The sequence below is a fragment of the Balaenoptera physalus genome (assembly GCF_965194825.1).
Source record: "Balaenoptera physalus genome assembly, chromosome: 3".
Taxonomy (NCBI): domain Eukaryota; kingdom Metazoa; phylum Chordata; class Mammalia; order Artiodactyla; family Balaenopteridae; genus Balaenoptera; species Balaenoptera physalus.
Window position 1 is genome coordinate 137,119,698 of NC_138890.1, and position 16,801 is coordinate 137,136,498.

General features: G+C 37.8%; 1 protein-coding gene across 5 annotated transcripts in view; it reads right to left on the reverse strand.

The window, feature by feature from the left end:
• The window catches only part of ITGA1 (integrin subunit alpha 1), a 232,324-nt gene that overhangs the window by 113,548 nt on the left and 101,975 nt on the right, over positions 1-16,801 (reverse strand). For all 5 annotated transcript variants that reach the window (XR_014261953.1, XM_082455868.1, XM_082455867.1 and 2 more), the window contains one exon: positions 9,936-10,053. Coding sequence is in view for 4 of the 5 variants with exons in the window: in XM_082455868.1 (XP_082311994.1) it covers positions 9,936-10,053 (118 nt within the window). In the remaining variant the exon portion in view is untranslated. The remainder of the gene's footprint in view (positions 1-9,935; positions 10,054-16,801) is intronic.

The window sequence follows — 16,801 nt, forward strand, 5'->3', positions numbered from 1 at the left end:
TGTACTTATTATAATAGCAATGATAAAAACAGCCAGCATTTATTGAATTTATACCATGCGCAGAACACTGTTCTAAGTGTTTTCCATGTCCTAAGTAATTTAATCCTCTCCATAAAATATAGCATGAACTTTGGTGCCAGACTTCATGAGTTCAAATCATGGTTTTACCCTTTACTTAGCTGTATGGTTTAGGACAAGACAGTAATCCTCTGTGCTTTAGTTCCTTCATCTGTAAAATGGAAATAATAAGAGTAGCTACCTGACACGATCACCATGAACATTAAATGAGCTAATGTATATAGAATGCTTAGTATAGTATTTGGCTTATAACATGTGCTATCTAAGTGTTGGTTCTTTTTATTATTATATACATATTTTCAGATGATGGACAACTCTATCTATGTAAAACATAGATTAAAAGGGAGTACACCAGAAAACAAATTCTATTAAGGAAATTATGGTTAGGCTTTAAGTTCTTTTTCCCAATTTTTCAAAACCTTTTGTAATGTGATTGATTAAACTAGGTTTATAGTTAAAACAGTTTGGAGAAAAGTAGTGGATATGTTATGAAAGTATTTAAGTTGAGACTAGACAGATTGAATAATGTTTATTAAGAAAATCCTGCATGCTCAGCATTAATGCCAGACCCTGGGAATATAAAATGGATAAAACACAATTTTTTAAGGTTGCTTAAAACTTAGGGGAGAAGCAAAAATATAAATGTACTACTACCATATTGAATAGGTCTGAACTTGGTGCAGTTTCAGCAAAGTCTTAGAAGCAAGAAGGGATGCACACGGCTCTTTCGGTAAGTTCAAGTAACTCAGTGTAGCTGGAGCGGAACTTGAGTCTGGCAAGGTAAATAGGGTCCAGATCACATATGTTCTTACAGTGCGCTTTAAGAACTTTGGATTTATTGTATGCAGGGGAGAGTTGGGAACTACTGAAGCCTTTAAAGAGGGATGTGGGACTTCCTGGTGGTCCAGTGGTAAAGAATCCACCTTCCAATGCAGGGGACACAGGTTCGATCCCTGGTCGGGGAACTAAGATCCTACATGCTGCAGGGCAACTAAGCCCACGCACTGCAACTACTGAGCTTGTGCACCTAACTGGAGCCCACATGCCGCAAACTACAGAGCCCACGCGCCCTGGAGCCTGCGTGCCACAACTAGAGAAGAGGAAACCCACACACCACAACTAGAGAGAAGCCCACGCACCACAACGGAGAGCCCGTGGGCCGCAATGAAAAATCCCGCATGCCTCAAAGAAGATGCCGCGTGCCACAACAAAGACCCGACGCAGCCAAAAATAAAATAAATAAATAATAAATAAATCTTAAAAAAAAATAAAGAGGGATGTGACATGATCAGCCCTGATTTATAAAGATTTTTTGCTTGTAGTGTCATGAATAAATTGCAAAACGGGGCAAATTAGACTCAGAGAGTGAAGGCAAGAGTTCCTAAAGTAATCCAGATAAGAAAGGAGGATCTGAATTACGGAAGTAGAGAGGAAGGGGATAACCAATTCTAGAAATATTTATAATATAAGCTGTATTAGTTTGGGTTCCCCCAAAAGCAGACTGCTATATATAGATTTTGAGGAGGCAATTCCAAGTAGGCACAAATGTGGAGGTGGGGGACATGACAGAGGGAAGGAAGAAGGGCCAATAAAGAGTGCACTGATAAGTGTTACTTCTGTAGGCATCTAGGCTCAGTCTTGCTGGGGAACATCTCAGAAACCACATGGAACATATATGAGCATGCCATGTGCATGGTTGAGGCCCTAAGAGTAAATGCTACCAACTCAAGAGAAGACAGAGCAAGAAGACATCTGAAGGCTGACATCTAGGGGAAAATAACACAAGATTTTAATGAGTGGAGGAAGAAAATTGGTAGGAGTGATCTGAAAGGGAAAGAGAGAATCAGAAAACAGTGATGTCACAGAAGCCAAAGAAGGAAAGAATATCAAGAATGGGAGCCGTAAGTGTCGAGCAGTCTTCATTTTAAGTAACCTGACTAAAAATGAGGAAGGTGGGCCATATTAATAAACCTGGGCTTCTTTTTTTCAAGCAAACCATTCAGGGTTTGAAGCAAGTTTAAATTTATTATGGAGGAAACCTGGATATGGTAAAATAATGGTATCCAGAAGTTTGTAAGTGTGGTGTATGGTTTGGAGGTTTATGCACCTTTGTGATGTGACATTGTCCCTCTTTCTCCTTCATTGAGGCAGAATCTATTTTTCCTCCTGTTGAAACTGAGATTTGCTTGATAAATAAAATGCAGCAGATATGACACTGTGACTTCGGATGCTAGGCCTTAAACAGCATTGCAGGTTACATTTGACCTTTTTTTGGAAATCTGAGACCACCATGCTGTGAAGAGGCACAGTCTCGCCTAATGGAGGATGAGCGGTCACACGGAAGAGAAGCAATGTTTGAGGAGGTAGCACGAACTTCAGACACGGGAGTTAAACCATCATGGACCCTCCAGCCCTAACAGAGGTACCTGATGACTGCACCTGCACAAATGAGCATTCATGGGTTCCCCAGGCAGCAGGGGAACACCTATTCAATCCTTAAAATCCTGAGAAATAATCAATTATTGTTGTTTTAATCCAATAAGTTTTGGGGTGATTTGCTACACAGCAACAGATAGCTCAAACAGGAAGCGAGGGTAAAGTTTTGATCTAGTAGCCCCTTCCTCCCTCCCTCCCTCCCTCCCTCCCTCCCTTCCTTCCTTCTTTGGAAAATAGTAGCTATAGTCATCTAGTGAGATTTAGGGGTAGAGGCAGTAGTGTGGTGGGCTTATGGAGAGTAAAAAAAATTTAAACGGACAAGGCATACATAGGCCAGTCATGCAACCCATCAGGTTAAGATGAAGTAGGTAACAGTTCATCAGGGATGTTTGGGAAGGCGTTTCTTCTGTAGACATAAGACAGGCCTCCAAAGACACTTCCAATTCTAAGATTCCATCATCTGAATAGAACAAATTATAAGTGTATGGAGGAGTACTAATTAGCTGGAAAACATGAACCATTAACTGGGGAAAATCTAGAACAATCTATAAAAAAGTGAGTTCTGAACAGCATGTTAATAATAAAGTTATTAGGCTATAAGGCAGGAGAGAAGAGAGATCACGGATAGCCAGGCAAAAATGTGGAAACAGGAACATGAGGGCTGAAAATGGAAGGTAATGAGGAAGTATGGGTGACTGGAGCACAGCATAAAGCTTCTGTATAACCTGGAGCAGGAAGGTTGAGACTGGCAAGCAGTAGACTTTGAAGGAAAGGTTCTGGAATTTATATTTGAACTCTAGGGCAATAGAAACGTCTAGAGTATGATGATAATTGGAAATAACCTGATATAGCAACTGGAGCCATGGCCTATTGTATATTCTGGATAAGTAAAGACTGGGGTGTGAGAACTCAGAAAGCAGTAGAGTGTAGTAGGCTAGGACTGAGACAGGGAGTTTGAGAGTTGGGATCAGTGATAAAGAATGGGTAAGCAGGACACAGGACATAGGATATAAAACAAATTTGTGTATTTCTGACACCAAACATGCAACTCTGGAATATATCCCACCCCTTAATCCTAAGAAAGCCTCACTTTTCCCAAGCTGCATAAAAATGACAAGATCCTAGAAAAATATCAGCACAGAGTTTATGGAATTTTAGGAATCTTCAGTATTCTCAAGCCCCACTATCTTGCTCTATTTTTTCTCACAGCACTTATTACATTCTGACATATAACGTACCTGTTTATCAAGTTTATTATTTGTTTTTTGTTTGTCCATCCCCAATAGAATATAAGCTCCACAATAGCAGGAATTTTCACCTATTCATTCACTCATATATCCTGAGTGACTATAACAGAGCCAGATATAAAAATCAGCATTCGATAAATATTTATTGAATGAATAAATTATGACTGCATCAAATGCTCTAAGAATCTGAATAAGGAATACCTGGTCATTCATGTGACCAGCTAAGAGGTCCTAATTGTGAAGTCTTTTTTTTTTTTTCACTTTAGAGGCTGGATATTTTGCTTAAGCAGAATGCCATATATGCCTTTGGGTGACACAGCAGGCATTTCCACAGGTCAAGGTTGCAGAGAATCCTTGCTGTTATAGGAGCAAACTGGCTGAAGGCGTTAAGGCTGGGGTTCCACATCCTGGCCCTGTCACACTCGCTGTGTTAAACCTTTGGCAATTCATTCTCTGAGTCCCAGTTTCCTGTCTAGAAAACGAGGACGGTAACAGTCATATTCACTCAAACACACAGGGTCAAGGTGAAGACCCAAAGCACACTGTTTCATGAACGATGGATATTGTTACTTTAAACTTTAATGCAAGTTTGCTTTAAGTCGTTAAATTTTATTTATATTAAATTTCTGCTTTTTATATGATATTGCACTGATTTATATGCAGATTGAGGATTAAAGAATGTTCTGGGTCTCATTACTGATCACTAGAGAAACACCTGATGAACTCAAAAGACCATAAAAGTGAGAGAAACACTTCTCCATGAAAAAGCTCCAAATATAATAAAATTTAATAAACTGAGAAATGCTTCCTATTCATAATAGTTATTTTTGTCAGTATGACTGCTATTATATTTATTTGAAGGGTAGCTGGCCTCTGACTGCTCTGTTTTATATTTATATTTTTTTCTTCTGTAAAAGAGAGTTTCCTGGAGATTGTTGTCTCATATTTACATTATTTCTTTTCACCTAACTCTTTCCTGATCTCCAAGCCAAAGTCTGTATCAGAGTGCCAAGTACCTCCTGCCAGGCATTAAAAAACAAAAACCAAAAACCAACAGAGTAAGTGTTAGGTCGTCTTAGAGAATGAAGTTATACAGTGGCCCCATGAGCTGCTGTGCTTTTCGGTCATGAAAGGTAGAGGGCTAGAAATAAGATGAACCAAAGAACTGACGTTTGGCAAAGAGGAAATTTCAACTTCAAAAGATACTGTAAGCAATTTAAAATAAACTTCATATTAAAATCTGTCAGAGAAAATTTGATAAAACTTTTAAAAAGTCCTTTCACCCCAAGCTTGAATAGGCTTTATTTAAAACACACATACGTTGGAAACAGGGCATCAGTCACTTGAGCCCACTAGTAAACCTTACCGGGCACAAAGCAGGGTCCTCTAGGGTAAAGGCATGAAGCCAGTACATTTTGATATATATTGGGTTGAGCATTGGCTAGGGAAGTATTTGCATCATGAGAATCTATTTTGAAAAGACAGGCCCACTGAAGTCACCGAAGCCCCTAAGAATGGATGCTTAGATAGCACTCAGAGGGGTGGGTGCACATGCTGGAAGGAAGGAAGCAAAGAACAACAAAGAGTGGGAAGTCCCACACCAGCATCTCATTTTTTTCCCATCTGGCAGAGCCCTGCTATACTGGTGATTACCACTAACTCTGGAAGGCTGCGCAATGCTGAGCACATTTGAGTTTCTTCTCTTCAAAGCAAAATTATTAAACCAATTGTATTCGTTGTGATTCTTCTGAACCACATTGCAGTGACTTGGATGCTCCAGCTCATGCTAATCATAATGAACAACAGCTGAATTTAATCAGAGGTATAATGGTTCTGCTACTGAAAAAACATGTGGCTTCTGAGCCAAAGATATAAAGTAGGTTATACTCCACAGGAAACTTCTGAAACATAAACGGGGCATAGGCCACCTTTTCTGTTAACTGTTTATTCTTTCCAAAGATTTAAACTAATGCTTTTCAAATACACAGACTGCACTTGTTATGGGTCAACAAGTACTCCTTTACGCATACTTCAGCAAGATGTAAGACGGGTCAGGATGATTTTTTTAAAAATGTGAGGTTGCTGAGCTTCCAAACATGACCTGTAAATATGATTTACGCAGATGCCCACCTCTGGAGAAAATTAAATAACAAAATTCATGCTCTCCCAAATATGTCAATTATTTCATAGTCCATTTCTTAAAGGAAGTCTGCATCCTGATTTTATAAACACTTACAGAATATCCAAACATATTACTAAAATCTATTTTGCATGACCAGTGCCTGGATCTCTTTAGAATGGTACGTTGCTGCCATGCCATCCTTAAAGATTTGGACATTTAGATTTTTGTATTTACTTACTTTTAAATTCAATTGGCCACACTGTTTTTGTTTCCCTGATTTTTCACACCTTTTCCATAAAATCATTGTAACTATGGAATGTCAGAATGGAATCAAAGTATCTGATATCCATATATACATTCAAATGCTCACAAACTCTCACACACATATTAAAATGTAAAGTATTACACGCCAGATACAGTTATTATCAACATTTACTTTTTAATATAGTTCTAATAAGGACAACAGTCCTAGACTGGAGTGGAGAGACTTGAGTCCTATTTTCTGCTCTGGTCCCAAGTAGTTATATTTCCCTAGGGGAGTCACTTAAAAAAAAAAAACAACAAACACTTTGTTGAAGCATGAAAGACATACACAAAGCTGTACCGATTTAATGTATACAACTTGATGAGTTTGGAGAGAAGTATACATCCTTAAAACCATCATCACAATCTATGCCATAAACATATCCATCACCTCCAAAAGTTTCCTCCTGCTTTCTTTAGTAGTGGTTGTTATTTATTATTATTATTATTATTTTGTGATAAGAACACAACTTAAGATCTACCTTCTTAACAAATTTTAAGTGTACAACACAGTGTTGCTAACTATAGGCACTGTACTGTATAGTAAACCTCTAGGATTTATTCATCTTGTTTAAGTGAAACTTTGTACCCTTTGACTAATGTTTCCTTGTTTTCCCCTCCTCTGAACCCCTGGTAACCACCATTCTATTCTCTGTTTTTACGAGTCTGACTATTTTAGGTTCCTCATATAACTGGAGTCATGTGGTATTTGTCCTGCACCAGGCTAATCTCACTTAGCAAGACGTCCCCCAGGTTCATCCATGTTGTCTCAAATGGAAAATTTTTCCTCTTTTTTTAAGGCAGAATAATATTCTACTGTATGTATATAACATATTTTTAAAATCTATTCATCTGACAATGGACATTTAGATTGCTTTCAAGTCTTGGTTATTGTGAATAATGCTGCAATGAACATGTGAATAATGCAGATATCTCTTTGAGATCTTGATTTCAATTCCTTTGGATATTTACCCAGAACTGGGTAGCTCTATTTTCAATTTTTTTGAGGAACCTCTATATTGTTCTCCATAGTGGCTGCACCAATTTACTGTCCCACTAACGTGTACAAATGTTCCCTTTTCTCCACATACTTGCCACCACTTTGTTTGTTTTGATAATAGTCATGAGAGAGTCACTTTTAACCTTACTTTTTTATGTGTTTTGTTTTTTCATCAACGAGGACAGGAAGTTAAACTAGATTCAGTTGTTCAGCCAACTGAGTTGAGTGCATTATTGAGTGCATATTATGCTTAAGGTCCTGTGCCAGATGCTGGGCAATGCACAGGGTTGCAAGCGGGAACCAAAACCAGTTCTTGCTTTCTAAACATTTCCCCTAATACATGAACTTCTCCCTCTTTCTGTTTTCCATTTTGAAGTTTCCAAGTACCTAGACATTACCTTGAACTCAAGCTGTTTAAAACCATACTCATCAACTTCCTGATAAAACTGATTTTCCTTTCCTGTACATTTGTCTCTGAATGACTACCCACTTCCCGGTAATCCAGTGTAGACATTTTGGAATATGTTTGACACCTCCTACACCTTCATTTGCCATTCCCAGACTTCCACTAAGACTTAATTATTCACCAACATTTATCTTGGGTACACTATTCTTTCACTGCAGTTCACCCTCCTTGTCCAGGCCTCATTGTTTAAGCAGATTGCTGTTCTTGCTTGCCTATGGATTTCCCCGATTTCAGGCACTCCTTTCTCCAATCCAATCTATACATAATTTCCTAAACTAAGTTTCATAAAACAACCTATAATGGCGTCTCAGTACCCTCTACTTAGGTACAAGCTCCTTTGTCTGGCTTTTAAGGTCTTTCCCCTCTATCATCCCAACATCAGACCTGTTTGCTTACCAACACTCTCACTTATTCTCTGGTCTATGCTCTTGTTTATGTAGCTTCCCAGCTTGGAGTGACATCTCTTCTGTTATTGAGAGGTAAGTCATCTTTCAAGATTCAGCTTAAGAATCAAGCATCACTTCCTCCTTCTTGAATTGAAGAGATCATATGGGTGCACTAAAGTTCCAAGAGGAAACATGAATGCCTTCTTACTCTATTAAGATTATTAAGATTCTTACTCTATTAAGATTCAGATAACTCAGGGCTTCTGATAGCAGACTGCCCTAAAATCAGAGAGACAGGACTGGATGAGGGAGGAAACTTACAGGCTTTCCTCATTATCAGAGGATGAAAACCAGACTTTCATAAAATCTGCTAACAATACAGTCATCCCTAGGCATCCGTGGGGGATTGGTTCCAGGACCCCAGTGGCTACAAAACTTCGCATGTGCTCAAGTCCCTTATATAAAACGGCCTGGTACAGCCCGCCCACCGCAACTCTGGTACCATAGTTGGTTTAATTAGCGAATGCGAAACCCGTGAATAGGAAGGGCTGACTGTTATTTGACTATTCTTTAAAAAGACAGTTCATTTTAAGTAGGTGGTTTAAGACTTTAAGGTTTGCTATTCCTGTTTAAAATTTATGTAACTATTAGTAATAAGTGAAAAATTCAGTGTAATATGTGTTTTACGTAAAAGTTAAGCTTTTTAAGAAAAACATGCACTGAGTTTCAGTTTATTCTAGCTTATGCACGAAGAGAAGCTTGACCAGTTGGCCCACTCACATTATTCTCCCAGAGGTAGAACTCCCTGAATTGCAGACATAATGCCTAAAAGAATAAAATTGGTGTCTAGAGGGATGACTTTATCTGTTTAACCTTAAAAAAGGAGGTGGGTGGTAAAGTGAGAGCATAGGATTGAAGGACAGAGGATATAAAAACTCATATTCTATTATTAGATGTCTTATCTGAGATATTTATCGGGAGAGAAGAAGAGTGAAGCACCTCCACAAATTTTAGTTTATACCAGGATACAATATCTGTACTTGAAAAATGTGAGAGCTCACATTCTTACTTTGATACTATTTAGAGGATTATTGTCAAATTAAGCAAGTCTAGAAGATAAAATGAAATGTCGAAAAGTCACATCTTTTCATCTGTGAAATATAGTAGAGAGATAGCTCACTGTTTTCCAAACAGATATAGATCCATTTTTGTTTGTATTACTGTAGTTACTAGAAAAATGGGCTTGTTTAGTTTGTTACTAAATTGAAGCAAAGTTTAACTCCTGTTCTCTTTTTCTACAAGGTCCAATTAAAAAAAAAAAGACTCACTAAAAATTATGTTAAATATAAAGCAAAAGAACTCTAATAATTTTGTATAATTTTCAAAAGTTCAATGTGATTTAAAAAAACATACTAAATTGAACTTAACCAAAATTAAAGAGTTTTAAAGTGTATAAAAGAAATTCAGTAAGGTTCATTATAAGTAATAGACCAAACTCAGTAGGTCAGTAAAGCACCAAAAATATAAGCCCAATATTATATTATGGAAGTGATCTCATCTGCCTACCAATACCTCCTGCTGAATTTCAGCCATGCTAAAATGAGAACAATTAAAGAACTCTTGCCAGAATAACATAATTACAAAACAATGACTATTTTGGATAAGGAGCTTCCTTGAGGTCAACCCAGGTTTCAACAGAATCACTAACCATGTCTTTTAATATTGCCAAGGAATTTTTCGTTTTTCACTTTGTCAGTTTCCATTACCAAATGATCAGACTGCATTTCCTACCATAAACGATTCATTCTAAGTCTCATTCATAAAACGAACTGTAACCAAATAATATTTTCCATTACCTTGTAAGAAAACTAAACAACAACAAAACCCATTAACTTACCATTTTCCTTCTTCATTTTCATATTGTTGAACAGTATATCCAAACATGTCCTCCACTGGGCCGCTGAAAGTCAATGAGTTTTTCACATCAACATTGAATGATATGCAGAAGCCTAGAACTTTAAGAGGGAAAACAAAGTCCAGTTACATAGAGTTAACTAAGATTCCACTATGTTTTGAATTATGAAGGCATTCTTGAGGTTACCATTCAAAGCTGAGCGTTTATTAAAAAGAGCAATGACGCTCAAAGAATGGGAACGACAATAAAGGTCTGCAATGTTAACTGTATTACTGACTGAAAATAAACATAATGACTTTAAAGAACATAAGTATTAACATTCAAACAAAATCCCATAGTAATTCAGTATCTGTACCCTTCCCAGAACTAAAGATTTCAGAATGTGTGGGAAGGAGCTGGCAGAAACTCATGCTCACACATGACTAATGCAGTCACAGATAATTTTCCAGTAGTGATCCCTACAGCAAACCATGGCCACTATGAAACGTAAACAGCTTCATTTTCCTGTTTTAACTACAGAGGATACAAGCATCACCATTTAAGCCTCGAGAGAGGTAGCTTTCTCCTTGCTGCTACAAAAAGGTAGGCAAGCTGACTGTTTCCACCCAGAGCTGGCTTATGCAGGCTCGAGATTTGCTCTGCTTCCCTCTCTGAATCAAGCAGTGGGTGGAAGCTTATACTTAACACTGACGTCTCCTTCTAGTGTTGGTGGTGATGGCCTCACAGGTTGAGAGGCTAATCTGTTGAGATTAAGTTAGATGATATATCTAAAGAGTTTACTCAATGTCTGGCACACACTACATATTCAATGAGGGTTAAATCTCTTCAACTTCTTTGTAGTTCAGGTAATGGAAATCTTTTATAGGTGAGACTCTCTCCTGAAAGGGTTCTGGATGGTGCCAAATTCCATCTCTGGTACTGGTTTTTAAAGCGTACTTGTGAGGTTCCAAAGTATTCCCCTCCTAGATGTAACTAAAAATTCTTCCCAAAGAGTACGCCCTTATAAAATCACACAGCATCATAAGGTATATTCAGAGGTGATTAAATTCACTCCCCTCTGTTAAAACCATGATATACAGCTACATGTAAACAGAAAAAATTTCTTTCCTTATTCACTGTAAACTCTGCCATAAGTACAGTCTAAATTCAGACTTCAATTCATTCCATGTTCTAATTAATAACCTTCAAATTTTGGTAACAATATTAAATGCTTATTTGATGCACAAAATTGTACATAACTTAGAGAAAATTATTTTTCATAAAAAGATACTTCTGTATACCTACTTATAAAGCCTTCCTTTGATCTCCCCACCTGGAAATAATCTTTTAACTACTAAGCCCTCTTCTTTTATTTTTTTTAAAAATCCCTCAGAGAAATAATTATTAAATACTATCTATGTTGTAGTTACCTGTGTGAGATTTTTTTCCCCTAGATCGGAAAATTCTTAAAGGCAGGGACTCTCTTACTCATCTTGCTTATCCTTTCTCAAAATCTAGCACAGCTCCTTGTACATAGATGGGCAATAACATATTCATAGAATGAAAGATAATACATTGAAGGAGAAAGTGGGCCAGTGGTAGAAGCGAACTGGAAACTATTTCATCTTAGTTAAAGAAGACTTTATGGAGATGGGAATTTTAAGTTAGATTTTTAAGGAGAGGGAGAGATACAACTTGGCAGTGAGAGGAAAATATGTCCCAAGGATTTGGGAGGGTCTCTGCAAGTAATAAGATACAGAACGGTACAAATATGGTTGCAAGATCATAGAGAGATTTGCCTGGCTGGCGTGGAAGATGCAGAAAAAGAATGGATGGGTAGCACAAGTCCATTTATGTACATTTCCTGTTCATTCTTCAAGGATGATGGAGAACAGCTGGTTACCATCTTCTGCATAATGGCCTTTCATATATTTGAAGACAGTTTTAAACACTGTTCACTCTCTACTCCAAACTAAATAGTACATGTTCCTACTCTTTCCTCACAGTTTTTTTTGAACACTTTCAACAGATTATTTTTGATATGAGAGGTACACAAAACAGTACTTCTACAGCAGGATTTCTCAACTTTGGCACTACTGACATTTTGGGTCAGGAAATTCTTTGTTACGAGGGGCTACCCTTTGCACTGTAGGGTGTTTGACAACATCTGTGGCCCTAGCCATGTGATGTTAGCAGCCCCCCTGAGTTGTGAAGATCAAAAATGTCTCCAGACACTGCCAATTTACCCTAGGGCTAAAATCACCCAGAGTTGAAAACCACTGTATTATAGATAAAGAGCAGGAAACCACCACCAATGATTTTGTTGAAGAAGGTGCCTGAAAACCAACTGTGGCCTGCAGACCAGCAGCAACTGCATCACCTGGGAGCTTGTGAGGGATCCAGAATCTCAGGCCTTCTCCAGATTTCCTGAATCAGTATCTACATTGCAACAAGTTCCCCAGAAAACCAGACTCCTGTTAAGGTCTGAGAAGTACAGGTCTGTAATATGGTACTCCTCTCTCATAATGTTGATGCAGGTAACAGAATTTACCTAAACTAAAACTACTCACCATACTTTAGACATAAGGGGAAAAGGATTTTCTTTAATCAGGGTCAACTTCACCACTCCTGAAGGGTTTTCCCAGAACTTCATCATCTTTAATATATGCTTTCCCAAAGGGCATTCATGGTGCTCCTCAACATAAGACCAAGAGCTTTTGGTTTCCTTTTTGGGGCCTGTTTGTTTATTCTACATGTTGTGTGGAATGTCCGGGGGTGTGTGCTGCACTTTTTTTCATTTCCTGTCCTCAGAATTCCACAGGCAATTTGCCCAAAGTGATTGTAAATCAGCCTCTTTCATGTTTTCTAAGGCACCAAGGAGCCTGAAGCACAGGAGATGACATTAAAAAAAAAATGGTTTACATCTTGTTCTTTTGATTTAAAGGAGTACATAAACAGTAAAAGCAGCTTCTCATAACTTTTAGTTCAATGTTCATGTTGCTATATTAAGTTGTCTTGGAACTTTATGTACCGGAAGTAAAGCAAAATCATACTTATTCTTTTTTTTTGTCATACTTATTCTTAATCAAAGTTAAAAAAAAGAGCAAACAGACCGAGGTGGCTTTAGGGGGCAACATAGGGTGAAAATGATGGGAAACATAGACAATAATCAGATGTCAAAAGTAAATCCTGATTTCACATGTACCAGCAAAAGAGAGAGTTTTTCCTTTAATAATATTAACAGCTATATAGTATACTTACTATGTCTTACACCTCACTTGCTCCATCTCATTTAATGTGCTAACAAGCCTACAATCAAATACCATTATTATTATTACCATTGGACAGAATAGGAGAAGGAGGCTTAAGATGATAGAGAAATTTGCCTACATTTCTTCAGGACTCCCAAATCATTTACATTAATCCAATTTGTATACCTTAGCACTAAAACTGGGAAGAGTTAGTAGAAGGTGACATGGGGATGAGTTTAGAAGAGAGGCTACTATGAGTCCATGTAATTCCATCTTCTGAGAAGTAATTTGGGGAGGAGGCTCTTCTACAGTGGCCATGGCTGGGAGGATGCTGGGAGTGAGGAGAAGGTTGTCATAAGGAGATAACTCATGGCTACCCAGCTAGATAAAGCTGTACTGGGACTTCAGCTAAAACACATATGTTTAGGTAGAAAAGAAGTGGAAAGTCTTGCTCTCCTTCAAATATGGTTATATGAGTTATATATCTAAGGGCTAAAAGCTGAAGAGGATGATGAGGTCGTTGGTATTGAAGGAGAGCTCTTGTGAAAGAGATCATTTTGTGCAATTTCTTTACTCTAGGATGGAATATGATGTGTAAGACAACTAAATGAGAGAAAGAGAGAGGGAGGCGGAGAAGTAACCTACTGTTGTGCAATGTTTTCTGCTTACAAATATTTTCATATAAACAAAGGTATTGAGCTAGTCAGTAAACTGCAGAGGCTAGGAGGATAGCAGTCCTCACTCTCTTTTTGTGTGCTGGAAACTGGAGCTCAGAGGGGTTAAGTGATTTGTCCAAGGTCAGGCTGTGCTAGTGGCAGAGATAAGACATCAACATTGGTCTTCTGAGGTCAAATCATAGACTTGCTATGACCAGAGTGCTATTAAGTTGGTAAGATTAATAAAAATAAAAAAATAACAACCCAGCTCAACAAAACCCTCAAATGGCCCATGAGAGCTCTGAATCATCTTGTAGCTTTGAAGCATTTGAGTGTAAGATTGGCAGGAAAAGCTGAATGAAGAGGGAAAAGTCTGGGCATCTCTAGTGGGTATTGACTTTCATGTGGAAGGAAGGTCCCCCTCCTTCACACATCCTCTGAGTTCCAAAAAAAGTCATTGAAGCCTGTTTGATTGTTTGCTTCTTAATGAAAAAAGTCTGTCTTTCATAGGGTAGTCCAGAAATTTTGACCTGGTAATATCCAGACTGGAGTATTTAATAGCCAATGGAATTCTGAATATTTTAAACTCCAAGCCCAAGGCAAGAGGGTATCAAATAATTGGTGACTAGGAATGTATGTTAAAATGCTATTGCTTTCTTTCAACAACTTCCTACACATGTTTATCCAATCTAGAAATAATAGAAATCATGCAATTAACATTATTTTATTATTTTTAATATAAAGAGTGAAATGATGATACACTAATGAGATTGGAAATCATAGTAATTGTGTTATTATAGTTAATTAATGGTTTTTAGAACAAATTCCTTGACAGTATAGAAAGATGGTGATCTTTAGAGATATATGAGCCTGGGCTTAAACCTAACGCTTTCACTTATATTATTTATTCAATTATTCATATTTATTAAACTACTCCACAAATTTTAATCAAATCTTTATTTTGGGTTGGATATATGTTAGGCCCTGGAGATACAGACATAAAAAGATGGTGCTCCAGTTTTCACAGATCTTATAGCCTAGCTGAGAAAAAAAATGGCAAGTGAACCCCAGTTTATCATATTTAAAAGAAGCTTATAAATATCTTCCAGGTATTGGCTGCTGTGAGATATACAAATTATTCATGTAGCAATAAAGAATGCTCAATAAGTGAGTTAACTGCTTTCATAGGTAGACTCCAAAGAGTCAGTTTACCATCTGGCATTTGAGTTTTCTTTTAGAAGTGGATTTCCCTCCATTCTGATGACCAGATTGTATACTGAAAAGTGATACAGATGTGTTCTATTATTGGGGGCAGGACAGTGGGTTCATTGACTCATTTCAGTAGCAAATTTCCTGTTTCTAAACCTAGCTGCAATGACATTTGTAAAGAAAATCTAAGATGAGGGTGTCAGGCCTTCCAAGTGGAAGGGCTAGCTGAGGAGGAGGGCAGGTGATCCTGTCCTCTCAGTTAGATCCCTTGGATTCTCATCTCAGTCGCCCAAGTGGTGATGCATATTGCTGATGTCACGCAGGCTCTTAGCCAACAGCAAGTTGAGGCTTCTCTCACTCCAATGACAACCTACTCCCCTCCAACTGACTTCAAACATTTTAAGTCTATTCTAAGAACAGGATGAGCCTGCAGTGACTCTTCTCATACATTTAGGCCACACTGAGTCACCGTCTTCAGCCACCTGAGAATGAGGGAGCACACCTAGGAATGCAAGCTTTGTGTTGCAGGGCGCAAGACTCCTCTGTACTCCCCAAACCTGAGCACTGGTACATCCTTATCTCTTGTTGTACCGAAGCCTTCAGATGAAGAGAGGTCATCCACCCCTGCTCGAATGGATATAAACTCCCCAAATCATATACACTCACTATAACTAATTCTGTGACACATTAGGTATTTTACATTACTCCAAATTTAATTTTTTTCCTCCTTAAATTCAAATAAAATATATTCAACTTTGAGGCACTCCAGGAGTTGGAAGAAAAACATTTTAATGATAAAAGTTGGTGAAAGATGGAAGGCCCTTCCTCACCTTGAAATATATAACAAAATATCTTTAAAGTATTCGTGCTGTGGATCTGAAATCTTAATTAGTTTAAGTGAGTTGGAACTCAATTTTGTGTACATGTTGCCTTAAAAGATAAAATTTGATCAAGAGTATAAGTGAATCTGTCCACAAAAGTGATAGCACTATATAATTCTAGTTGAAATCTGAGATGATTACTTTTATAGCATTGCAATCTTGAGAAGGAGGAGCCAAAGAACTCCAGTGGTGAAGACACAGGACGTAAAAATAGAATGAAAATAAGACAATATTAAAGCCTTGAGCACAGAGTATAGAATCAACACAAATGTTTGGAAATGATGTCATAATCTCAAATACAGAAAACCTATATTTTCTGGAAAAAACACCATAGCTAACTCACTGTCTCCTTCAAACAAGCGGAGCTTCCCTATACAGTTATGTAAGAAGAAAATCTGGCTCAATCAATCTCACCATTCAAAGTCCTTTCAACAGAAATGATGTAATATGTCAGCAAGATATCAACCTCCATCAGCAAGCCCAGAAAAGCCAATCCAAATAAATACCTCGATGATCAAGCATTTTCCAAGTTTCATCCTGGGAAGCTGCTTTTTAACTTCGGCTTGCTGTAGTGAGGGAATTGTTTTGACTTTCAGTACTAATGTCCTGTGGGCCTCCACTTACTACAAATGGTATTTGAACTTCAAAGTGAGTGTGTGTATATGTGCATATCTGTATATGACTGGTAGGAAAGAGGCAAGGAGGTCTAATTCTTGGCACACAGTAGGTGTGTAATACAAGTTTGTTAAATGGAACAGGATGGAATAAACAGAGAAATGAAGTTTTTAGTATAAAGGTCATTCTGGCTGTAAGAACTTGTCTCCTTCCATAAGTGCTGCCCAGAATATTAAACTCCAATGGAGTGTTTCCCA